General features: G+C 43.8%; 1 protein-coding gene across 1 annotated transcript; it reads left to right on the forward strand.

Moving 5' to 3' along the window:
* Window positions 1–26408, forward strand: LOC120037959 (protein IWS1 homolog). The gene is given in 14 exon segments (XM_038983898.1): window positions 1–31; window positions 4368–4430; window positions 4662–4863; window positions 6554–6581; window positions 6583–6612; window positions 8360–8475; window positions 8586–8736; window positions 8820–8907; window positions 19552–19676; window positions 19794–19911; window positions 20226–20337; window positions 24593–24649; window positions 24734–24845; window positions 25891–26408. Coding segments are annotated over 14 exon segments (1359 nt in total). The 3' UTR covers window positions 26017–26408.
* The last annotated feature ends 90 nt before the right edge of the window (window positions 26409–26498 follow it).

Raw genomic sequence — 26498 nt, forward strand, 5'->3', positions numbered from 1 at the left:
ATGACATCTGCCTTAGACATGCTGCAAGGAGGCATGCAGATGAGGCCAGGGCAATAAATTACAATGTCTGTACTAGAGGTCGACCGATTATGATTTTTCAACGCCGATACCGATACCGATTATTGGGGGACAAAAAAGCCGATACCGATAATCGGCCGATTAAAATAATAATAATAATATGTATTTTTATATACACTGCTCAAAAAAATAAAGGGAACACTTAAACAACACAATGTAACTCCAAGTCAATCACACTTCTGTGAAATCAAACTGTCCACTTAGGAAGCAACACTGATTGACAATAGATTTCACATGCTGTTGTGCAAATGGAATAGACAACAGGTGGAAATTATAGGCAATTAGCAAGACACCCCCAATAAAGGAGTGGTTCTGCAGGTGGTGACCACAGACCACTTCTAAGTTCCTATGCTTCCTGGCTGATGTTTTGGTCACTTTTGAATGCTGGCGGTGCTTTCACTCTATGGTAGCATGAGACGGAGTCTACAACCCACACAAGTGGCTCAGGTAGTGCAGCTCATCCAGGATGGCACATCAATGCGAGCTGTGGCAAGAAGGTTTGCTGTGTCTGTCAGCGTAGTGTCCAGAGCATGGAGGCGCTACCAGGAGACAGGCCAGTACATCAGGAGACGTGGAGGAGGCCGTAGGAGGGCAACAACCCAGCAGCAGGACCGCTACCTCCGCCTTTGTGCAAGAGGAGCAGGTGGAGCACTGCCAGAGCCCTGCAAAATGACCTCCAGCAGGCCACAAATGTGCATGTGTCTGCTCAAACGGTCAGAAACAGACTCCATGAGGGTGGTATGAGGGCCCGACGTCCACAGGTGGGGGTTGTGCTTACAGCCCAACACCGTGCAGGACGTTTGGCATTTGCCAGAGAACACCAAGATTGGCAAATTCGCCACAGGCGCCCTGTGCTCTTCACAGATGAAAGCAGGTTCACACTGAGCACGTGACAGACGTGACAGAGTCTGGAGACGCCGTGGAGAACGTTCTGCTGCTTGCAACATCCTCCAGCATGACCGGCTTGGCGGTGGGTCAGTCATGGTGTGGGGTGGCATTTCTTTGGGGGCCGCACAGCCTCCATGTGCTCGCCAGAGGTAGCCTGACTGCCATTAGGTACCGAGATGAGATTCTCAGACCCTTGTGAGACCATATGCTGGTGCGGTTGGCCCTGGTTTCCCCTAATGCAAGACAATGCTAGACCTCATGTGGCTGGAGTGTGTCAGCAGTTCCTGCAAGAGGAAGGCATTGATGCTATGGACTGGCCCGCCCGTTCCCAGACCTGAATCCAATTGAGCACATCTGGGACATCATGTCTCGCTCCATCCGCCAACTCCTGGACAGTCTGGGTGCAACGTGGCGTTGGTGGATGGAGCGAGACATGATGTCCCAGATGTGCTCAATTGGATTCAGGTCTGGGGAACGGGCGGGCCAGTCCATAGCATCAATGCCTTCCTCTTGCAGGAACTGCTGACACACTCCAGCCACATGAGGTCTAGCATTGTCTTGCATTAGGAGGAACCCAGGGCCAACCGCCACCAGCATATGTCTCACAAGGGGTCTGAGGATCTCATCTCGGATGCTTTAGTCCAGGTCTGGGAGGCGATCCCTCAGGAGACCAGCCGCCACCTCATCAGGAGCATGCCCAGGCGTTGTAGGGAGGTCATACAGGCACGTGGAGGCCACACACACTACTGAGCCTCATTTGACTTGTTTTAAGGACATTACATCAAAGTTGGATCAACCTGTAGTGTGGTTTTCCACTTTAATTTGAGTGTGACTCCAAATCCAGACCTCCATGGGTTGATAAATTTGATTTCCATTGATAATTTTTGTGTGATTTTGTTGTCAGCACATTCAACTATGTAAAGAAAAAGTATTTAATGAGAATATTTCATTCATTCAGATCTAGGATGTGTTATTTTAGTGTTCCCTTTATTTTTTGAGCAGTGTGTATATATATATATATATATATATATTATATATATATAATATAATATTATATATATATATACACACTGCTCAAAAAATAAAGGGAACACTAAAATAACACATCCTAGATCTGAATGAATGAAATATTCTTATTAAATACTTTTTTCTTTACATAGTTGAATGTGCTGACAACAAAATCACACAAAAATTATCAATGGAAATCAAATTTATCAACCCATGGAGGTCTGGATTTGGAGTCACACTCAAAATTAAAGTGGAAAACCACACTACAGGTTGATCCAACTTTGATGTAATGTCCTTAAAACAAGTCAAAATGAGGCTCAGTAGTGTGTGTGGCCTCCACGTGCCTGTATGACCTCCCTACAACGCCTGGGCATGCTCCTGATGAGGTGGCGGCTGGTCTCCTGAGGGATCGCCTCCCAGACCTGGACTAAAGCATCCGAGATGAGATCCTCAGACCCCTTGTGAGACCATATGCTGGTGCGGTTGGCCCTGGGTTCCTCCTAATGCAAGACAATGCTAGACCTCATGTGGCTGGAGTGTGTCAGCAGTTCCTGCAAGAGGAAGGCATTGATGCTATGGACTGGCCCGCCCGTTCCCCAGACCTGAATCCAATTGAGCACATCTGGGACATCATGTCTCGCTCCATCCACCAACGCCACGTTGCACCACAGACTGTCCAGGAGTTGGCGGATGGAGCGAGACATGATGTCCCAGATGTGCTCAATTGGATTCAGGTCTGGGGAACGGGCGGGCCAGTCCATAGCATCAATGCCTTCCTCTTGCAGGAACTGCTGACACACTCCAGCCACATGAGGTCTAGCATTGTCTTGCATTAGGAGGAAACCAGGGCCAACCGCACCAGCATATGGTCTCACAAGGGGTCTGAGAATCTCATCTCGGTACCTAATGGCAGTCAGGCTACCTCTGGCGAGCACATGGAGGGCTGTGCGGCCCCCCAAAGAAATGCCACCCCACACCATGACTGACCCACCGCCAAGCCGGTCATGCTGGAGGATGTTGCAAGCAGCAGAACGTTCTCCACGGCGTCTCCAGACTCTGTCACGTCTGTCACGTGCTCAGTGTGAACCTGCTTTCATCTGTGAAGAGCACAGGGCGCCTGTGGCGAATTTGCCAATCTTGGTGTTCTCTGGCAAATGCCAAACGTCCTGCACGGTGTTGGGCTGTAAGCACAACCCCCACCTGTGGACGTCGGGCCCTCATACCACCCTCATGGAGTCTGTTTCTGACCGTTTGAGCAGACACATGCACATTTGTGGCCTGCTGGAGGTCATTTTGCAGGGCTCTGGCAGTGCTCCGCCTGCTCCTCCTTGCACAAAGGCGGAGGTAGCGGTCCTGCTGCTGGGTTGTTGCCCTCCTACGGCCTCCTCCACGTCTCCTGATGTACTGGCCTGTCTCCTGGTAGCGCCTCCATGCTCTGGACACTACGCTGACAGACACAGCAAACCTTCTTGCCACAGCTCGCATTGATGTGCCATCCTGGATGAGCTGCACTACCTGAGCCACTTGTGTGGGTTGTAGACTCCGTCTCATGCTACCACTAGAGTGAAAGCACCGCCAGCATTCAAAAGTGACCAAAACATCAGCCAGGAAGCATAGGAACTTAGAAGTGGTCTGTGGTCACCACCTGCAGAACCACTCCTTTATTGGGGGTGTCTTGCTAATTGCCTATAATTTCCACCTGTTGTCTATTCCATTTGCACAACAGCATGTGAAATCTATTGTCAATCAGTGTTGCTTCCTAAGTGGACAGTTTGATTTCACAGAAGTGTGATTGACTTGGAGTTACATTGTGTTGTTTAAGTGTTCCCTTTATTTTTTTGAGCAGTGTATATAAAAATACATATTATTATTATTATTTAATCGGCCGATTAATCGGTATCGGCTTTTTTTGTCCCCCAATAATCGGTATCGGTATCGGCGTTGAAAAATCATAATCGGTCGACCTCTAGTACAGACATTGTAATTTATTGCCCTGGCCTCATCTGCATGCCTCCTTGCAGCATGTCTAAGGCAGATGTCATGTCTAAGGCAGATGAGCAGGGGCTTCTGCATTTTTTTTTTTGAGTCAGTAGAAAGGCCCCTTTAGTGTCCTAAGTTTTCATGACTGTGACCTTAATTGCCTACCGTCTGTAAGCTGTTAGTGTCTTAACAACCGTTCCACAGGTGCATGTTCATTAATTATGGTTCATTGAACAAGCATGGGAAACAGTGTTTAAACCATTTACAATGAAGATCTGTGAAGTTATTTGGATTTTTACGAATTATCTTTGAAAGACAGGTCCTGAAAAAGGGACGTTTCTTTTTCTGCTGAGTTTAACTCCATCTATCTGTCAGTATGTTAATGTGATTTTGATATCTATATACTGTTACAGTGAAGAGGAAGAAAGCCATCCTGTCAGACAGTGAAGGTGAGGAGGAGAAGGCTGACGAACCAGGTAATATGACAGACCGGCAGCTGGGCATGTGCAGTTGGGTGGCTCTAGTCAAAAGTAATGTACTGTATGGGGAATAGGTTGCCATTTATGAGGCACACCTTATCTTGAAGTCTATGATGGCTAGCTAGTGTGTGGTGATTAAGGCTGCATCTTAAATTACCCGCTATTTCCTACATAGTGTACATGGTAGTGATGGTAATGATGATAATGATGGTGACTTCTCTTCCTCAGTGGTGAAGAAGAGCCGCGCTGTGTCTGACGATGACAGCTCCGCCAGTGACGCGGGCTCAGAGGCGCACGACAAAACCATGGCCAAACTGCGGGAACTGGGCTCAGAAAGCGAAGACGAGGATGATGGACAGAAGGTGGAAGGAGGGAAGAAGGACGAGAAAACACTGTTTGGTAGCGACAGCGATTCAGGCGACGAGGAAGAGTAAGTATTCTGATCCCCCTCTCCCCCACACACACTCCTTTTTAGTTTAAGTTATGATTTTCCTTACACAAATGACAATTTTGTTGTTTACTTTCGTTTTTATGCACTTTGAGATTCTTACTGTAAGGAAAGTAGTAGTAGTATTTTTATTGTGGAACTTGACATAAATCCAATCAAATGCTTCGTAAACAACAGGTGTAGACTAACAGTGAAATGGTTACTTATGGGTCCCTTTCCAACATACAGAGTTACAGATAGATTGCAAAAAATGATATTAAAATAGTGACAAGGAATAAATACTTAGTGAATAACAATGAGTAAAAATAACAGTTACAAGTACTGAGTCATTGTGCTGGGGTATGAAGTAGCTATGTACAGTGCATTTGGAAAGTATTCAGACCACTTGACATTTTCCACATTTTGTAACGTTACAGCCTTTTTCTAAAATGGATGAACGTTTTTTCCCCCTCATCAATCTACACACAATGCCCCATAATCACAAAGCAAAACGTTTTTTTTTTTATATATAAATAAAACGGAAATATCACATTTACATAACTATTCAGACCCTTTCCTCAGTACTTTGTTGAAGCACCTTTGGCAGCGATTACAGACTTGAGGCTTCCCGGGTATGACGCTACAAGCTTGGCACAACTCTATTTGAGGAGTTTCTCCCATTCTTCTCTGCAAATCCTCTCAAGCTCTGTCAGGTTGGATGGGGAGCATCGCTGTACAGCTATTTTTTAGGTCTCTCCAGAGATGTTCGAACAGGTTCAAGTCCTGGCTCTGGCTGGGCCACTCAAGGACTGAGACTTGTCCCCAAGCCACTCCTGTGTAGTCTTGGCTGTGTGCTTAAGGTCGTTGTCCTATTGGAAGGTGAACCTTCGCCCCAATCTGAGGTCCTGAGCGCTCCAGAGCAGGTTTTCATCAAGGATCTCACTGTACTTTGCTCCGTTCATCTTTCCCTCGATCCTGACTAGTCCCCCAGTCCCTGCCGCTGAAAAACATCCCCACTGATTGGTGGAGTGCTGCAGAGATGGTTGTCCTTCGGGGAGGTTCTCCCATCTCCGCAGAGGAACTCTGGAGCTCTATCAGAGTGACAATCGGGTTCTTGGTTCTTGCCCTTCTCCCCCGATTATTCAGTTTGGACGGGCGGACAGCTCTTGGAAGAGGCTTGGTGGTTCCAAACTTCTTCAATTTAATAATGGAGGCCACTGTGTTCTTGAGGACCTTCAATGCTGCAGACATTTTTTGGTACCCTTCCTCAGATCTGTGACACAATCCTGTCTCGGGGCTCTACGGACAATTATTTCGACCTCATGGCTTGGTTTTTGCTCTTACATGCACTGTCAACTGTGGGACCTTATATAGACAGGTGTGCCTTTCCAAATCATGTCCATAAATTGAATTTACCACCGGTGGACACCAATCAAGTTGTGGAAACAGGATGCACCTGAACTCAATTTCAAGTGTCATAGCAAAGGTTCTGAATACTGTTTTTTTGCTTTGTCATTATGGGATATTGTGTGTATAATGAAGAGGAAAAAATGTATGCAATCCATTTTAGAATAAGCTGTATGTAACAAAGTGTGGGAAAAGTGAAGGGTCTGAATACTTTCCGAATGCACTGTATGTACTGAAAGGATGTGTGTGTGTTGTAAGTTAGTATGGTATGCTCTCTCTCGTATAGGAAAATGATTGCAGACATTTTTGGTGACCTCTGGCGATGAAGAGGGGGAAGAGTTTACGGTGAGTTGTACAAATCAAATTTTATTCGACACATGCTTCGTGAACAACAGTGAAATGCTCTACTTACGGTATCTTCCCAACAATGCAGAGAGAAAGAAAATAGAGAAATAATAGCCAAAGTAATAATACATACAGTGAGTAACGATACCAAGTCGTTGGTATCGTACCAAGTCGAGGTAGATACAGTGCCTTCAGAAAGTAGTCAAACTCCTTGACTTTTTCCACTTTTTGTTGTTACAAAATGGGATTAAAATTGATAGAATTTTCTTTTTTATCTACACAGAATACTCTGACAAAGTGAAAGAAATGTATGGATTTTTTTTAATATTGAGAAATAAAACACAAATATACAGTATCTTGATTAGATGCATGTCAGAAATCACCTTTGGCAGGGATTAAAGCTGAGTCTTTTGGGTAAGTCTCTTAGAGTTTTGCACACCTGGATTGTACAATATATATTTTTTTTAGCTCTTATTGTTGATCATTGTTAGACAGCCATTTTCAAGTCTCTACCATAGATTTTCAAGCCCATTAAAGTCAAAAATGTAACTATACCACTCAGGAACATAGTCATCTTGGTAAGCAACTCCAGTGTATATTTGGCCTTGTGTTTTAGGTTATTGGCCTGCTGAAAGGTGAATTTGTCTCCCAGTGTCTGTTGGAAAGCAGACTGAACCAGTTTTTTTTTGTTGTAGGATTTTGCCTGTGCTTAGCTCTATTACGTTTCTTTTCATCCCCCCCAAAAACTCCCTAGTCCTTGCCGATGAATGAGCATACCCATAACATGATGCAGCCACCACCATGCTTGAAAGTATGAAGATTTGGTACTCAGTGATGATGTTAGATTTGCCCCAAAAATAATGCTTTGTATTCAGGACAAAAAGTGCAAACAAATTTTGGAATATTTTTATTCTGTACAGGCTTCCTTTTCATCTGTCATTTAGGTTAGTATTGTGGAGTAACTACAATGTTGTTGATCCATCCTCAATTTTATTCCCATCCCAGCCGTTAACTCTTTGTAGTGACTGGGTGTATTGATACACCATCCAAAGCATAATTATAACTGACATGCACTGTCAACTGTGGGACCTTTTTATATAGACAGGTGTGTCTATCCAAATCCAATTCATAGAAATTTACCACAGGTGGACACCAATCAAGTTGTAGAACGTCTCAAGCATGATCAGCGGAAAAAAGGATGCACCTGAGTAAAAAGGGTCTGAAATATTTATGTAATAAATGTGCAAAAGTGTATTAAAAATAACTGTTTTTGCTTTGTCATTATGGGGTATTGTGTGTAGATTGAGTTTTATTTTAATCCATTTTAGAATAAGGCTGTAACGTAACAAAATGTGAAGTGGTCTGAATACTTTCCCGAATGCACTAAGTTTGGTTGAAGATTGGAGCAAGCCCATTTAAAACCACTTAGAATTAATTTGTTGCCAGCCTGGGGTCATGCACTCCCCATAAAACTTATTTACCCCTCGAACCTTTATTATTCAGTAACATCAAATACCGCCATAACGTCAAATTTGAAGAACACAGTGAAAAGGTCGAACTACCATATCCCGTCCTTTTCAGATCTGTGAACACCAAGGGTCGGTTTCCCAATCATAGATCAAGCTTAATGAGTCTGGGAAACCGCCCCCAAAGGTTTAGGGACTCTCGGGAATTGTTTAGACACCGAAACTATACCGCATCTGATTCCTGTTCCCTACGGCTGATGTTGTTGTTTCTGCACCAATAGGGTTTCAATCAGGAGGATCTGGAGGGGGATAAGAGCCAATCTCAGGCCTCTGCAAAGAAAACAATGGCAGATGACTCTGATTCTGATGAGGGCGTGGACAGGGGTGGTGGCCAAGAGTGAGTAATCTCATGTATCTCCGTCAATGTTTTTTCAATCAGTCGATTTTCCACTTGCCACGATACTTTCATTCTATAGTGGAGGCATGGCTGACTCTGTTTCTATTCAGCACCAGTTTCATGTCGGACTTTGACGTGATGCTGGCTCGTAAGAAGGCCCAGAGCGGGAAGCGACGGCGGAACCGCGATGGGGGAACGTTCATCAGTGATGCTGACGACGTGGTCAGCGCTATGATCACCAAGATGACAGAAGCTGCAGAGGTGAGGTTCTGGCCCCAAAATGTGTGTTCTCTCATAGGTCTTCACAATACTGGTGTGGGTGTACCATTCTATGTGATTTACAGGAGGACAGAACACTGAACGCTCAGAAGAAGCCAGCGTTAAAAAAGCTGACCCTCCTCCCCACTGTTGTTATGCACCTGAAAAAAGTGAGTCCATCCATGGCTCTCGATACTACCACAAGCCTTAGTCTATAGACACTGAGTGTAGAAAACATTAGGAACACCTGCTCTTTCTATGACAGACTGACCAGGTGAAAGCTATGATCCCTTATGGATGTCACTTGTTAAGTCCTCTTCAATCTGTAGATCAGGGGTTCTTAAACTTTTTCAGCCTGGAACCCAAATGAGAAATTCTCATAATTTCCTGGGACCCAAGCTTAGGAACGTATACGTAAATATTGGTACATTTCATTGCCCTTATGCCTAAAACAAATGCAATATAGACAAAAACAAATACCAATTAAATTAAATAGCCATATCAATAGCTAATCATGTTTATTTTCCCCCATTTAAAAACTCTTACATATCTGTCTAGGTTGGAGCTGTTGCTGTTAAAATTCCATAACTAATTTCCATTCTGAACTGGAACAAACTGATTGATCACATCACACAGATGCATAACAGAACTGACATGCAGGCTTTTTGATAGTGCAACCCTAAGTATATGATCAGACCTACTGTAGAAATTATTGTCGAAAGAAAGTCTAGGTTGGAGCTGTTTCTGTTAAAATAGAAGTCATCATTTTTATTCTGAACTGGAATAAACTGATTGATCCAGGCTGTATCTCATCCAGACGCGATTGGGAGTCCCATAGGCGGCGCACAATTATCCCAGCGTCGACCAGGTTTGGCTGGGGTATGCAGTCATTGTAAATAAGAATTGGTTCTTAACTGACTTGCCTAGTTAAATAAAGGTTCAATTTAAAAAAAACATTCACACAGATGTAGACCAGGAAAGGCACACACACACACACACACACACAGTTCTAATGAGAGGTGTGTGGCTGGTTGAAGTTTTCAACGAGCAGGTCTATTCTGGGATCAGTTTTTGACAGTACAACACTGAGGTCATGCTCAGCATTGAGACTGTTTCTGTACTTGTTTTTTAAGTAATCCAGAGTTGAGAACCCTGACTGACATGGGCATGTGGTACCAAACTAGACCAGAATATCTACTGCTTTCTCAGGCAGGAGACCGCTTCCTGCTGTAGATGAGAAACCCAGAACTTTGTGTGTGTTTGTTTCAAAGTATCTTGCTTCAATCAGTTTATTCCAATTCAGAATAAAAATGATGACTTGTATTTTAACAGCAAAGGTTCCAACCTAGACTTGTTTTCAACAATAATTTCTACAGTAAGATGTACAGTAGGCCTGATAATTTTTCATCTTAATCTGTACTGTTACTTAGGGTTGCACTATCAGTAGCTGGCTAGCTTGCTTTGGCTAACGTTAGCTATTACCTGTGTACAAGGCCAGGGGATTATTTGAAAGAGAAACTCGCATATAACGTTACTACTATGAGATAGTACTCCCTTATTTCTGCTTAACACCTGTTTATAAAATGACAACAATGCCTTGCTAGCTGACTTACTTTTCCACTGTCGAAGCACTGTTTCCTGTAGCATTCTGCCCTGTTCTGAAATAATTCCCTGGGTATACCGTCACGCTGTGGATGTTTGGTCATGACGTGTCGTTATATGAATTTGTTCGTTTTGATTGACTCATTACTAAGCACTTCCCCGCACAAAACACATTGAGGGAGCTTCTCTTTATTTCTCAAAGTTTTCGGTGTATTGGCGTTTCATGACGATTGAGCTCAGTCAAAACTTGTTGCTAGCATGAGTCCATTTGATGACAGCGGTGAGTGTTGGCGAGTGGGAATGACAAGTCAGTGGCTGACAGCGCATCGTCTGCTGCTGAACGACAGCGCTGCATCGTGTGTCGCCGAGTGATCTTCAAGAAAACTGCGAATTACACGGGCGTCTCCCTATCGCGCAGCTGCCAAGCTGAGCAGAGACCGCAGTTGCACTTGGCCAAATCAATTCCAATAATTAAATAATTATACATTTACTCTTGACGCATCGCGACCCATCATTAACATACTTTGAGAAAGGCTGGTGTAGTTGAAGGGGAGGAGACGGGTTAAACAATGTTTTTTAAGCCTTGAGACAATTGAGACGGATTGTGTATGTGTGCCATTGAGGTTGAATGGGCAAGACAAATATTAAAGTGCCTTTGAACGGTGTATGGTATTATGTTCCAGGCGCACCTGTTTGAGTGTGTCAAGAACTGCAATGCTGCTGTGTTTTTCATGCTCAACAGTTTCCCGTTGGTGTCAAGACTAGCCCACCACCCAAAGGACATCCAGCTTTCGACACCTTGTAGAGTCCATTCCCAGACGAATTGAGGCTGTTCTGAGGGGAAAGGGGGGGTGCAACTCAATATTTGGAAGGTGTTCCTAATGTTTTGTACACTCTCTGTGTGTGTTACAGGAGGTTCGTGGCACCTTTAATTAAGGGAGGATGGGCTCGTGGTAATGGCTGCAGCGGACTGAGTAGAATACTATCAAGTACATCAAAAGTGTAGTTTGATGCCATTCCATTCGCTCCGTTCCAGCCATTATTATGAGCCGTCCTCCCCCTCAGCAGCCTCCACTGGTGTGTACAGTACCAGTCAAAAGTTTGGACACACCTACTCATTCAAGGGTTTTTCTTTATTTTCTACACTGTAGAATAATAATGAAGACACAAACTATGAAATAACACATATGGAATCATGTACTAACCAAAAAAGTGTTTAAAAATCCAAATATATTTTGTTTTAGATTCTTCAAAGAAGCCACCCTTTGCTTTGATGACAGCTTTGCACACTTGGTATTCTCTCAACCAGCTTCATGAGGAATGCTTCAACAGTCTTGAAGGAGTTCCCTCATATGCTGAGCACTTGTTGGCTGCTTTTCTTTCACTCTGTGGTCCAACTCATCCCAAACCATCACAATAGGGTTGAGGTTGGGTGATTGTGGAGGCCAGGTCATCTGATGCAGCACTCCATCACTCTCCTTGGTCAAATAGCCCTTACGCAGCCTGGAGGTGTTTTGGGTCATTGTCCTGTTGACGAACAAATTATATTCTCACTAAGCGCATACCAGATGGGATGGCATGTTGCTGCAGAATGCTGTGGTAGCTATGCTGGTTAAGTGTGCCTTGAATTCTAAATGAGTCACTGACATTGTCGCCAGCAAAGCACCATCACACCTCTTCCTCCATGCTTCATGGTGGGAACCACATGTGCAGAGATCATCCGTTGACCTACTCTGCGTCTGACAAAGACACGGCGGTTGGAACCAAAAATCTCAAATTTGCACTCATTTCCACCGGTCTGATGTCCATTGCTTGTGTTTCTTGACCCAAGCAAGTCTCTTCATCTTATTGGTGTTTCTTTGCAACAATTTGACCGTGTTAACTCTAATGAACTTATCCTCTGGAGCAGAGGTAACGCTGGGTCTTTCTTTCCTGTGTCAGTCCTCATGAGAACCAGTTTCATCATAGCTCTTGGTTTTTAAAAATGTTCTTGCAGAAACTTTCAAAGCTCTTGACATTTTTTCAGATTGACTGACCATCATGTCTTTAAGTAATGATGGACTGTCGTTTCTCTTTGCTTATTTGGACTGATCTTGCCATAATGTGGACTTGGTCTTTTACCAAATAGGGCTTTCTTCTGTATACCACCCCTACCTTGTCACAACACAACTGATTGGCTCAAATGCATTAAGATGGAAAGAAATTCCACAAATTAACTTTTAACAAGGCACACCTGTTAATTGAAATCCATTCCAGGTGGCTACCTCATGAAGCTGGTTGAGAGAATGAAAAGTGTGTGCAAAGATGTCATCAAGGCAAGGGGTGGCTACTTGAAGAATCTCAAATATAAAATACATTTTGATTTGTGTAACAGTTTCTTGGTTACTACATGATTCCATATACCTGTTTCATAGTTTTGATGACTTCACTATTATTCTTCAATGTAGAAAATAGTAAAAATAAAAGAAACCCTTGAATGAGTAGTTGTCTGAACTTTTGACTGGTGGTGTGTGTGTATACACATACAGTGCGTTCGGGAAAGTATTCAAACCCCTTGACTTTTTCCACATTTTGTTACGTTAGAGCCTTATTCTAAAATTGATTAAATAGTTTTTTCCCCTCATAAATCTACACACGATACCTCATGATGACAAAGCAAAAACAGGTTTTTAGAAATATTTTCAAATGTTTTCAATTTTTTTATATAGACCCTTAACTCAGTACTTTGTTGAAGAACCTTTGGCAGCGCATACAGCCTAGAGTCTTCTTGGGTATGATGCTACAAGCTTGGCACACCTGTATTTGGGGAGTTTCTCCCATTCTTCTCTGCAGATCCTCTCAAGTTCTGTCAGGTTGGATGGGGAGCGTCGCTGCACAGCTATTTTCAGATCTCTCCAGAGATGTTAGATCAGGTTCAAGTCCTGCCTCTGGCTCGGCCACTCAAGGACATTCAGAGACTTGTCCCGAAGCCACTCCTGCATTGTCTTGGCTGTGTGCTTAGGGATGTTGTCCTGTAGGAAGGTGAACCTTCGCCCCAGTCTGAGGTCCTGAGTGCTCTGGAGCAGGTTTTCATCAAGGATCTCTCTACTTTGCTCCGTTCATTCTTCCCTCTATCCTGACTAGTCTCCCAGTCCCTGTCGCTGAAAAACATCCCCACAGCATGATGCTGCCACCTCTGCTTCATTGTCGGGATGGTGCCAGGTTTCATCCAGACCTGACCCATGTCATTCAGGCCATAGAGTTCAATCTTGGTTTCATCAGACCAGATAATCTGGTTTCTAATGGTCTGAGAGACTTTAGGTGCCTTTTGGCATACTCCAAGCGTGACATTTTTGGGTACCCTTCCCCCGATCTGTGCCTCGACACAATCCTGTCTCGGAGCTCAACGGACAATTCCTTCGACCTCATGGCTTGGTTTTTGCTCTGACCTGCACTGTCAACTGTGGGACCTTATATAGACAGGTGTGTGCCTTTCCAAATCATGTCCAATCAATTGAATTTACCACAGGTGGACTCCAATCAAGTTGTGGAAACAGGATGCACCTGAGCTCAATTTCGAGTCTCATAGCAAAGGGTCTGAATACTTATGTAAATAAGATAATTCTGTTTTCTATTTCATGTGCAAACATTTAAAAAAAAAAAATATTTAAAGTGCTTTGGCATTATGTGTAGATTGCTGAGATTATTTAATACATTTTTGAATAATGCTGTAATGTAACAAAATGTGGAAAAAGTCAAGGGGTCTGAACACTTTCTGAAGGTAGTGTGTGTTTATATACACTACCGTTCAAAAGTTTGTGGTCACTTAGAAATGTCCTCTTTTTAAAAAAAAATTAAGAAAAGCAACAACAAAAAATGTCCATTAAAATAAGTGTTTTCTAATGATCAATTAGCCTTTTAAAATGACAAACTTGTATTAGCTAACACAACGTGCCATTGGAACACAGGAGTGATGGTTGCTGATAATGAGCCTCTGTACGCCTATGTAAATATTCCATAAAAAAATCTGCCGTTTCCAGCTACAGTAGTCATTTACAACATTAACTATGTCTACACAGTACTTCTGATCAAAAACAAGGACATTTCTAAGTGACCCCAAATTTTTGAACCGTTTGTGTGTGTTATTATATATATGTATACACACACACACACACTCTGAGTGTACAAAACAGGGACACCTTCCTAATATTGAGTTCCACCCCCTTTTTTCCCTACGAACAGCTTCAATTCATCGGGTCATGTACTCTATAAGGTTTCGAAAGCATTCCACAGGGAAAGTGCCCATGTTCACTCCAATGCTTCCCACAGTTAAGTTGGCTGGATGTCCTTTGGGTGGTGGACAATTCTTGATACACACAGGAAATTGTTCAGCGTGAAGACGCCAGCAGCGTTGCAGATCTTGACACTTAAACAGGTGTGCCTGCAACTTACTACCATACCCCGTTCAAAGGTACTTGTCTTGCCCATTCACCCTCTGAGTGGTACACATACGCAATACATGTCTCAAGGCTTTAAAAAAATGTATCTTTAACCTGTCTCCTCCCCTTCATCTCTACTGATTTTGAAGTGGATTTAACAAGTGACATCAATGAGGGATAATAGATTCACCTGGTCAGTCTGTCATGGAAAGAGCAAGTGTTCTTAATGTTTAATGTGTACTTGGTGTGTGTATATAATACCTGTCAAATTTGGACACCTACTCATTTCAGGGTTTTTCTTTATTTTTACTGTTTTCTACATTTTAGAATAATAGTGACGACGTCAACACTATGAAATAACATATGGAATCATGTAGTAACCAAAAAACTTTTGAACAAATCAAAATATATTTGAGATTCTTCAAGTAGCCACACTTTGCCTTGATGACAGCTTTGCACACTTGGCATTCACTCAACCAGCTTCATGAGGTAGTCTCCTCGAATGCATTTCAATTAACAGGTGTGCCTTGTTAGAAGTCAATTTGTGGAATGTTTTCCTTCATGCGTTTGAGCCAATCAGTTGTGTTGTGACAAGGTAGGGGATGGTATACAGAAGATAGCCCTATTTGGTAAAAGACCAAGTCTGTATTATGGCAAGAACAGCTCAAATAAGCAAAGAGAAATGACAGTCCATCATTATTTTAAGACCTGAAGCTCAGTCAATCCGGAATATTTCAAGAACTTTGAAAGTTTCTTCAAGTGCAGTCACAAAAACCATCAGACACTATGATGAAACTGGCTCTCATGAGGACCACCACAGGAAAGGAAGACCTAGAGATCAGATCAAATCAAAGTTTATTTGTCACGTGCGCTGAATACAACAGGTGTAGTAGACCTTACAGTGAAATGCTTACTTACAGGCTCTAACCAATAGTGCAAAAAGAAAGGTATTAGGTGAACAATAGGTAGGTAAAGAAATAAAAACAACAGTAAAAAAGACAGGCTATATACAGGCAGTGATGCAACCGGTCAGGATGCTCTCGATGTTGCAGAACCTGTATAGCCTTTTGAGGATCTCAGGACCCATGCCAAATCTTTTTAGTTTCCTGCGGGGAATAGGCTTTGTCGTGCCCTCTTCACGACTGTCTTGGTGTGTTTGGACCATTCTAGTTTGTTGATGTGGACACCAAGGATCTTGAAGCTCTCAACTTGCTCCACTACAGCCCCGTCGATGAGAATGGGGGCGTGCTCGGTCCTCCTTTTCCTGTAGTCCACAATCATCTCCTTAGTCTTGGTTACGTTGAGGGTTAGGTTGTTATTCTGGCACCACCCGGCCAGGTCTCTGACCTCCCTATAGGCTCGCTCGTTGTTGTCGGTGATCAGGCCCACCACTTGTGTCGTCTGCAAACTTAATGATGTTGTTGGAGTCGTGCCTGGCCATGCAGTCGTGGGTGAACAGGGAGTACTTGTGACTGAGCACGCACCCCTGGGGAGCTCCAGTGTTGAGGATCAGCGTGGCAGATGTGTTGTTACCTACCCTCACCACCTGGGGGTGGCCCGTCAGGAAGTCCAGGATCCAGTTGTAGAGGGAGGTGTTTAGTCCCAGGGTCCTTAGCTTATTGATGAGCTTTGAGGGCACTATGGTGTTGAACGCTGAGCTGTAGTCAATGAATAGCATTCTCACATAGGTGTTCCTTTTGTCCAGGTGGGAAAGGGCAGTGTGGAGTGCAATAGAGATTGCATCATCTGTGGATCTGTTTGGGCGGTATGCAAATTGGAGTGGGTCTAGGGTTTCTGGGATAAGGGTGTTGTGAGCCATGACCAACCTTTCAAAGCACTTCATGGCTATGGACGTGAGTGCTACGGGTCTGTAGTCATTTAGGCAGGTTGCCTTTGTGTTCTTGGGCACAGGGATTATGGTGGTCTGCTTGAAAAATGTTGGTATTACAGACTCAATCAGGCACATGTTGAAAATGTCAGTGAAGACACCTGCCAGTTGGTCAGCACATACCCGGGGCACACGTCCTGGTAATCCGTTTGCCCCCGCAGCCTTGTGTATGTTGACCTGTTTAAAGGTCTTACTCACGTCGGCTACGGAGAGCGTGATCACACAGTCGTCCGGAACAGCTGATGCTCTCATGCATGCCTCAGTGTTGCTTGCCTCGAAGTGAGCATAGAAGTGATCTAGGACAGTTAACTCTAATGAATTTATCCTCTGCAGCAGAGGATAAGTTCATTAGAGTTAACTGCACCTCAGAAATTGCAGCCCTAATAAATGCTTCAGAGTTCATCTAAGTCACATCTCAACATCAACTGTTCAGAGGAGGCTGTGTGAATCAGGCCTTCATGGTCAAATTGCTGCAAAGAAACCACTACTAAAGGACACCAATAAGAAGAGACTTGCCTAGACCAAGAAACATGTGCTATGGACATTAGACCGGTGGAAATCTGTCCTTTTGTTCTGATGAGTCTAAATTTGAGATTTTTGGTTCCAACCACTGTGTCTTTGTGAGACGCAGAGTAGGTGAACGGATGATCTCTGCATGTCTGGTTCCCTCTGTAGCATGGAGAAGGTGTGATGGCGTGGGGGTGCTTTGCTGGTGACACTGTCTGTGATTTATTTAGAATTCAAGGCTTACTTATCCAGCATGGCTACCACAGCGATTCGCCATCCCATCTGGTTTGCACTTAGTGGGACTATCATTTCTTTTTCAACAGGACAATGACCCAAAACACACCTCCAGGTTGTGTAAGGGCTATTTGACCAAGAAGAGTGATGTAGTGCTGCATCAGATGACCTGGCCTACACAATCATCCAACCTCAACCCAATTGAGATGGTTTGGGATGAGTTGGACTGCAGAGTGAAGGAATAGCAGCCAACAAGTGCTCAGCATATGTGGGAACTCCTTCAAGACTGTTGGAAAAGCATTACAGGTGAAGCTGGTTGAGAGAATGCCAAGAGTGTGCAAAGCTGTCATCAAGGCAACGAGTGGCTACTTAGAAGAATCTAAAATATAAATGTTTTTCTTTAACACTTTTTTGGTTACTACATGATTCCATATGTGTTATTTCATAGTTTTGATGTCTTCACTATTATTCTACAATGTAGAAAATAGTAAAAACAAAGGAAAACCCTTGAATAGGTGTCTCCAAACTTTTGACTGGTTCTGTGTTTGTATGTATATATGTGTATGTACAGTTGAAGTCGGAAGTTTACATACAGCTTCGCCAAATACATTTAAACTCAGTTTTTCACAATTCCTGACATTTAATCCTAGTAAACATTATCTTTCTTCGTGCAGTTAGGATCACCAATTTTATTTTAAGAATGTGAAATGTCAGAATAATAGTAGAGAATGATTTATTTCAGCTTTTATTTATTTCATCACATTCCCAGTGGGTTAGAAGTTTACATACACTCAATTAGTATTTGGTAGCATTGCCTTTTTAAATTGTTTAACATGGGTCAAATGTTTTTGGTAGCCTTCCACATGCTTCCCACAGTAAGTTGGGAGAATTTTGGCCCATTCCTCCTGACAGAGCTGGTGTAACTGAGTCAGGTTTGTAGGCCTCCTTGCTCGCACATGCTTTTTCAGTTCTGTCCACAAATTTTCTATAGGATTGAGGTCAGGGCTTTGTGATGGCAACTCGAATACCTTGACTTTTTTGTCCTTAACCCATTTTCCACAACTTTGGAAGTATGCTTGGCTTGGGGTCATTGTTCATTTGGAAGACCCATTTGCATCCAAGCTTTAACATCCTGACTGATGTCTTGAGATGTTGCTTCAATATATCCACATAATTTTCCTTTCCTCATGATGCCATCTATTTTGTGAGGTGCACCAGTCCCTCCTGCAACAAAGCACCCCCACAACATGATGCTGCCACCCCCGTGCTTCACGGTTGGGATGGTGTTCTTGGGCTTGCAAGCCTCCCCCTTTTTCCTCCAAACATAACGATGTTCATTATGGCCAAACAGTTCTATTTTTGTTTCATCAGACCAGAGGACATTTCTCCAAAAAGTACGATCTTTGTCCCCATGTGCAGTTGCAAACCGTAGTCTGGCTTTTTTATGGGGATTTTGGAGCAGTGGCTTCTTCCTTGCTGAGCGGCCTTTCAGGTTATGTCGATATAGAACTCCTCCAGCATCTTCACAAGGGCCTTTGCTGTTGTTCTGGGATTGATCACCAAAGTACGTTCATCTCTAGGAGACAGAATGCGTCTCGTTCCTGAGCGGTATGACGACTGAATGGTCCCATTGTGTTTATAATTTGGTACTATTGTTTGTACAGATGAACGGGGTACCTTCAGGCATTTGGAAATTGCTCCCAAGGATGAACCAGACTTGTGGAGGTCTACAATTTTTTTTCTGCGGTCTTGGCTGATTTCTTTTGTTTTTCCCATGATGTCAAGCAAAGAGGCACTGAGTTCGAAGGTAGGCCTTGATATACATCCACAGGTACACCTCGAATTGTGATACAGTGAAATAATCTGTCTTTAAACAATTGTTGGAAAATGTACTTGTCATGCGCAAAGTAGATGTCCTAACTCACTTGCCAAAGCTAGTTTGTTAACAAGAAATTTGTGGAGTGGTTGAAAAACAATGACTCCAACTCCAACCTGTATGTAAACTTCTGACTTCAACTGTGTGTGTGTATATTTTATATATGTATATATTTTTTAAAACTCTGACTGAATGATTAGAGTTTAAAATAGAATGTAGTACCATTGAGTTTATGTAGCACATAGGTGTTTTGGATGCGTATATGGTCTGACGTATGTGTGCGTTCAGGCAAGACCTCAAGGAGACGTTCATCGACAGCGGGGTGATGTCGGCTATCAAGGAGTGGATCGGCCCGCTGCCAGATAAGAGTCTTCCGGCCCTCAAAATCAGAGAGGATCTCCTCAAGATTCTACAGGAAGTAAGTGCTAGGTATTCCATTTCCGCAACCACCCCCCCCCCCCCCCCGAGACGTCACCATGGTTTTTAATATTTATAAAGACCTGTGTTTTCATATGGTTGTCCGTTCTCCCCCCAGCTCCCCAGTGTGAGTCAGGAGACTCTCAAACACAGCGGGATAGGCCGAGCCGTCATGTTCCTATACAAACACCCCAAGGAGTCGCGCCCCAACAAGGACCTCGCCCTCAAACTCATCAGTAAGTCCCCTACATACCTATACTCAAAAACATATCAGATGTGCATTTAATCATGTGCATCTGTCTGAAGTAATAGCTGACCCAAGTATTGTCAGACTGAGTCAAGTAAAGAATGAATTAGGTCATTAAAGGGTTAAAAAGATTCTCTCATTTTCACTCAACTGTTTCATAGTGGTGTTTTTTTTCAAGTTCCAGCAGCTTCTAGTTAGCATGTAGCAATGGGACACGGCCCCTCTGTAGAGGTTTGAGTGTTGGTGTTATTGCTAGAGTATTAGTATTGATAGTGGGTATTGATACTTGCCGTGTCTGTACAGACGAGTGGTCCAGGCCCATCTTTGGCCTGACGTCTAACTACAAGGGCATGACACGCGAGGAGAGACAACAGAGAGACCTCGACCAGCAGATGCCGCAAAAAAGACGCCTCAGGTAAATGTGCGCACACACACCCCGGGGTTTCCGTTAGGACAATGTGGAGCTGGAAAATGTGACCAGGAAGATTTTTATTTATTTACCCATATGCTTTGGGTGCATAACATATTAGAGCGTACACCAACAGCGCTCAGAAGGATAGATATCACATTTAGATTATGGCAACTCATGTATTAAAGAGGACAATGAAGCATTTTCAAACTTTTATCGAAATGCAATTCGCGGGAAAACACCTTTCTAAACAGTTCACCTGATAGCGGTTATGATATGTGACAGAGATTAAAATCTAAAGATTTTTCAAACTTTACAGTTGGCACTATGCATTGGGGCAGGTAGCGTTCTCCTGGCATCCGCCAAACCCAGATTAGTCTGTCAAACTGCCAGATGAAGAAGCGTGATTCATTACTCCAGAGAATGCGTTTCCACTGCTCCAGAGTCCAATGGCGGCGAGCTTTACACCACTCAAGTCGACACTTGGCAATGCGCATGGTGATCTAAGGCTTGTGTGCGGCTGCTCCACCATGGAAACCCATTTCATGAAGATCCAGATGAACAGTTGTTGGTGCTGACGTTGCTACCAGAGGCAGTTTGGAACTCGTGGTGAGTGTTGCAACTGAGGACAGACTATTTTTTACTTGCTTCAGCACTCGCCTGTCCCGTTCTGTGAGCTTGTGTGGCCTACCACTTCATGGCTGAGCCGTTGTTGCTCCTAGACGTTTCCACTTCAGAATAACAGCACTTACAGTTGACTGAATCAGCTCTAGCAGGGCAGGAATTTGACGAACTGACTTGTTCTGAACCTGCAGTACCTCCGGAAAGTATTCAGATTTTGTTACGTTACAGCCTTATTCTAAAATGGATTGAAAAAATAAACAATCCTCTGCAATCTACACACACTACCCCATAATGACAAAGCGAAAACGGTGGTAGCAGAATCATGCTGATGTTTTTTTAGCGACAGGGTCTGGGTGACTAGTCAGGATCGAGGGAAAGTTGATCGGATCAAAGTACATAAAGCTCCTTGAAAACCTGCTCCAGAGCGCTCAGGAACTCAGGCTGGGGTGAAGGTTCACCTTCCAACAGGAAGTTTCATTGTGTATCTTGTTTGCTCTGTTATTTTTTTTGTATTAATTAGTAATTTTACCATTCTCGAAGTTGAAACGTTGTTTACGGAGTTCACTACCTGCTACACGGTTTATTTTATAACCATCATTTATGAGATTTATCCATTTTTTTCATTGTCTTTTGTTTGTAGTGCTCCATGTGAGTGATGAGCCTGTCTGTTATCTCTGTCCTGATAATGTTGAGGAAGTATGTGCACCTGAGCACGCGTACAAGTACCTGGCCTGCAGAATGATAATATATTACAATTATAGTTCCTCACAGTAAGCTATTTTGAAATATCTTATCAACAGTCTCCCCCTCGATAATCACCAATCCTCTGTGTGAAAGAGCAATGGAAATTATAGGCCTACTGCTGCATTGGCCTATAGGCTATGAATTCCATGCGCTCATTTCTTCAGCCGCCAATGGATCACGGTGCGTCAATGTGTCCATATGGCAGAGGCTGGTGATCTCGCATTAGTTGAGTTAACTTTCAGATTTGTATAATTTTAATCCAGATTTTTATGATTAACCACTTGACAATGATTTTAAGAAAGAAAACGTTATTATTGCAATGAAACTGTTCCACGAAAATGCTCCTGTGAAAATCAAAACTAGCACGCAGAATAGTAGAAATGGTAGGATAAATTGCATGCTTCCCTCAACTTGAAACTCACGCACTGCACTGCCTATGAAGTCTTTATAAAATAATTTCCTCCCAAGTTTCTATGCTTGAATTTAGCCTATAGGCTACTTTGAAGCAAGGTAAGACATGCCTCGTAATATGAAATAAATTCAGGTTTCAAACAATTAAGTATATTTTCATAATGCATACTGCCTCTAGCTCATATTGTAAGTTGGTGGGTGATGCGCTGATAGCCTGTTTCCTGCACTTGAATGGTAAATAGTTGTGCTTCAACTACCAGTTGAGAAATAAAAAATAGTCCTTTTCAATCGTGCACCAAAACGGTTTTAAACACGCGATTTGCATTTAGAATTGTTGCGCAGTAAATGGGCTTATTATAAAAGCCCGTTTTACTCCAGGAGAAATCCTGCACAATATAGGCGGTGATAGTTGGATAAATAAGATACTAACGAAAATACACACAGGCCAATTTAATTCCACTAAATTATGCAAATTAACCTATAAGCATGACTGTCAAATGTATTTTCATCAATTAATAAAACGCATTATTTTGCAATGGGATTTTGTTTCGCCGGGTCATTTTTATCGGCTTCATTTTTTTCAGCGGATGAAAGCCTTGCCGGCTAATGGAAACAGTTAACACACTCATAGATGTCCCACACATATACTCACTTGTTATACAATATACCCCCTTAAACACATGCATGCAGTTGTCTCATGTGATCACAGTAGACATGATTTGTTCACTCCAACCCACCCTTTCCAGCTCATTGTCCCACTGTTCCTATCTATTCCTCCTGCCTGTCTGTCATTCATCCACTTTTCAGTCCTCACACTCCTCCTTTCACTGTGTCACTCTGCTCATCTTTGTCAAATCCACCCTCTCTCTCCATGACTGTCTACTTCCCAACGTGGTGTGTCTCCTCCCCCCCCCCCAGTCAGCCCCAAAAGATGGAGAGGTCCAAGGAACCGGATGTCTTCTCCCTGCAGCAACTCAGGTTCATGGTTGCATGATTGCTCCGCCACACGAGTGACTTTGGCTGCAGTCAGATGTTCAACCCCCCCCCCCCCCCCCCCCCCCCCCCCCCCCCCCCCCCCCCCCCCCCCCCCCCCCCCCCAGGTTGTTTTTTTCCCCCAGAGACAATGATAGTTGTTGGTATGAATGATAGTAGAAGAGTCAGATTGAGCCTAGAGTTACTGAGGCTTTCTTGTGAGTATGGCTTCATTTTGAGCAGTGTTAATGGTGAGGGTTAGAAAGGCTGCTTTGTAAGCGTGTTTGTGTGGGAGATTCTGTTCATTTTAACCATGTTGGAGCAGTGTTTGCCGTTGTAACTCTTACCATGTCTGTCAGAAAGCTAAAACGCGTCACTGGGCCAGGGCTTCGATCTTGGCACAAAGCAGAGTATAGCTATGGCTCTCTTCCTCAGTTAGCAGTGAAGGTTGTCTGGCCATTTGCCCTCCCGCTGACCTTTAAACCCTAACCTCTGTGTACTTCATATCCTCTTGCTCTTCAAATGACATTTCTCTCCAGTTCAGGAATAAACATCTTTGTTTTTTTTGGTGTTTCTTCATATAGCCTGTATGTAGCCAGTACGCTTTGTTTGGGTGTGCATTGTGTGTTAGAGTTCAATGCTTTATTAATACACTTATGTTAGGACCTAAGGAACTGAGTCAATCCGGGCAGCCACAGCAGGGCAGTACATGAGTGACATTCAGAGTAAATTTGCTATAACCTATTTCATTAAATGTTATATACACAACTCGAGGGTAATGTTGTCTCGACAGAGTGGATAATTCCACCAAAGCAGTGCCAAAAGGGGGGCGATTACAGTCATCTATCAAAATGTTTTTTTATAAGTACTTAATCACCGTAGAGTTTCTAAACCCAGAGGTGCAACATCTTGAGACTTCCCGGGAACGCTTGCGAAACTGTCCAAGCAAACCAGGCCGGGGTTTGGGGTTTGAGAAGTCAATGAGAGAAGGGGGAAATTCTTCCTTAGTTAATTTTCTTGAAATCTAAAGGCACAGCCTAGATTCGAGGCCAATGTCTTACGTAGTTATTCCTGCAACCTTGTGGAAGTGACCAACTGACACGTTTTAATTTGACTCAAAAACAACATATCAAAGGAGTGCCTTCGATATGACATGCAGCACGTGCGCAGTTCGGGCACGAGACGACCGTTAGACCCGATGACGTGTTTCTGCGCATGAGCTTAGCCAGCCGACGTCGCCATGACATCGCCTACAAGCATGATCAGGGATTTTTATCGATGGAGCAGTTTCTGCCCGTCTTCATACTGGTACTGTCTTTTTCTACTATTCTCAAACACTAACCTTTGAACAGGGAAGTGGCAGTAACGGCATGTGTTAAGACCAGTGTGCAGAGTGCTAGCGACACCCTTACTGTTGGTTAACTGTGTGTGGCCAGGTCAGTCAGTGGTCACTCAGACTCTGTCAATTCTGTCTCTCTTCCCATCTCGCTCTCCCTCCCTCTCTCTACAGCTCAGGGGGACAGACTCCTCATAGAGACCTGGAGAAAGTGCTGACGGGAGAAGAGAAGTGAGTAGTGGCCATCACATGTTGTGTGTGTGTGTGTCTGTGTTGCTCTCTGCTGACACCCCTCCTGTGTTTGTTGCCCGACAGAGCTCTACGCCCAGGCGACCCTGGATTCTGTGCCCGGGCCAGGGTGCCCATGCCATCCAACAAGGACTATGTCGTGCGGCCCAAATGGAACGTGGAGAGCGAATCCAGAGCAGTGAGTGTTTGTCCGTCCAGCTATCTGCCTGGGAGGAGAAAGGACCCCTTGATAGTTTTCCCATTTCTTTTAACTGTCTAAATCAGACCAATTTTCTTCTCCAACCTGAAATCCTGGATTCCGCAAATAACCGTTTCCAGGTCATTTTAGCTAAGTTACCTTAGTTGTGACTGGGTCTGAACTGTAGCTTGTTAGATGTTTTGTCACTACATGACGTGGGCATCGGTAAGGAGCTGAATGTGATTGGTTCCCGACTGTAGACATGCTTTAAGAAAGGGATAAGCCGATTGGAAAAGCACAAGCGTCGCATCGCCCAGCAGAGGTCACAGCGGCGCATCACGGCGGTGAAGATCAATGTGGACGGCAATGGCATGCCCCTGTAATTCCTACTGTCACCACACGGGGCAGTAAGTGCCACCTGCATGTCTTTTGCTGGTCCTGGGTAGGACAAAGTTGCCCATAGACACTGATCTTAGGTCAGCTAACGGTTACCCCCACTAATGGTGAATGTTGGGAATGAGAGAGGGTAAGCTGATGGTAACTTCTACCCAGGGCCACTGTGTGCAGTGTGGACTGGAGTGCAACCATCCCACCACTTACCAAGTCAAACGGTTCTGCACGCTGTTGCCCAGCCGCCTAATGAATGAATGAGTCCCCTGTTTAAAACATATAACACACAGTACTACACTGCTTGAGCTGTGACATTTGAACTTCCCTGGTTTTAAGACATTAGGCTATACCATCGTTGCTTAAGTTTGTGTCCAGCATGGTGGGAATGTGTTACTATTCAACTTAGTGTTCAGAGTTTTAAGTGCTATGGTTGCGAAACTCAACGAGAAATATCAGATCGACAGAACATTCCAAATTTGATGCGAGTGTGTTTGTGTGTCAGTAACCTTGCTCGCTAGGCTTGTAGTGGTACTACCACTGTCCAATATTGTGGCGGAGGCGCACTGTGTTTTGGCGAATGTTTGCGACAGAGTAGTTCCACTTTTCCTGTCTCTCCTTTTGTAATCCTCTCTTCTTTCCTCCCTCTGTCTCCCAGGCCCCGGTTAAGAAGGGCATGTCACGGGTGGACAAACAGTTGCGTCGCTTCGCCGACATAAAGCGTATGACAAAGACAGGCCACGCGGTGAAGATCAGCGTCCAGGGCAACCGGATGCCCCTCTGATGACATTTTTTTTTTAACCTTTTTTGGCTAGGTGAAAGCATAGGTTTCAATACATAGCTTTTACCGATCCAATAATATCAGAGCTATGATTATTCCAAGGAAGGATGCAATTATTTAAATCATTTGATTAGGGCAAGGATCCCACTTCTGTGTACTTTAGCCAACTTCTCTAACTAGCATGACAATGGTCAAAGCAGTTTGCTAAAGCACATAGATGAGACCATGCTATCGTCAAACCCCCTCAGGCCAGCCTGAATGTATGATAGCGGTGTAGCTTCACAGGCTGGTTGGCCTTCGGTCCTCACGCCTTTGAGAGATTCAATACGGAGTGTGGAAGATTGGTGTTATAGCACGATGAAAGTTTTAAGGTCATTTCCAATTGTGCAGACATGCAGCGTTATACCGAACGTTGGCCTTAAGTTTCTATAGCGCGGATCTTCCATGCTCAGTTTTGAATGTACGTTAGGCCTTTGTTTTACTTT

This window comes from Salvelinus namaycush, unplaced genomic scaffold, assembly GCF_016432855.1.
Source record: "Salvelinus namaycush isolate Seneca unplaced genomic scaffold, SaNama_1.0 Scaffold1995, whole genome shotgun sequence".
Classification (NCBI taxonomy): domain Eukaryota; kingdom Metazoa; phylum Chordata; class Actinopteri; order Salmoniformes; family Salmonidae; genus Salvelinus; species Salvelinus namaycush.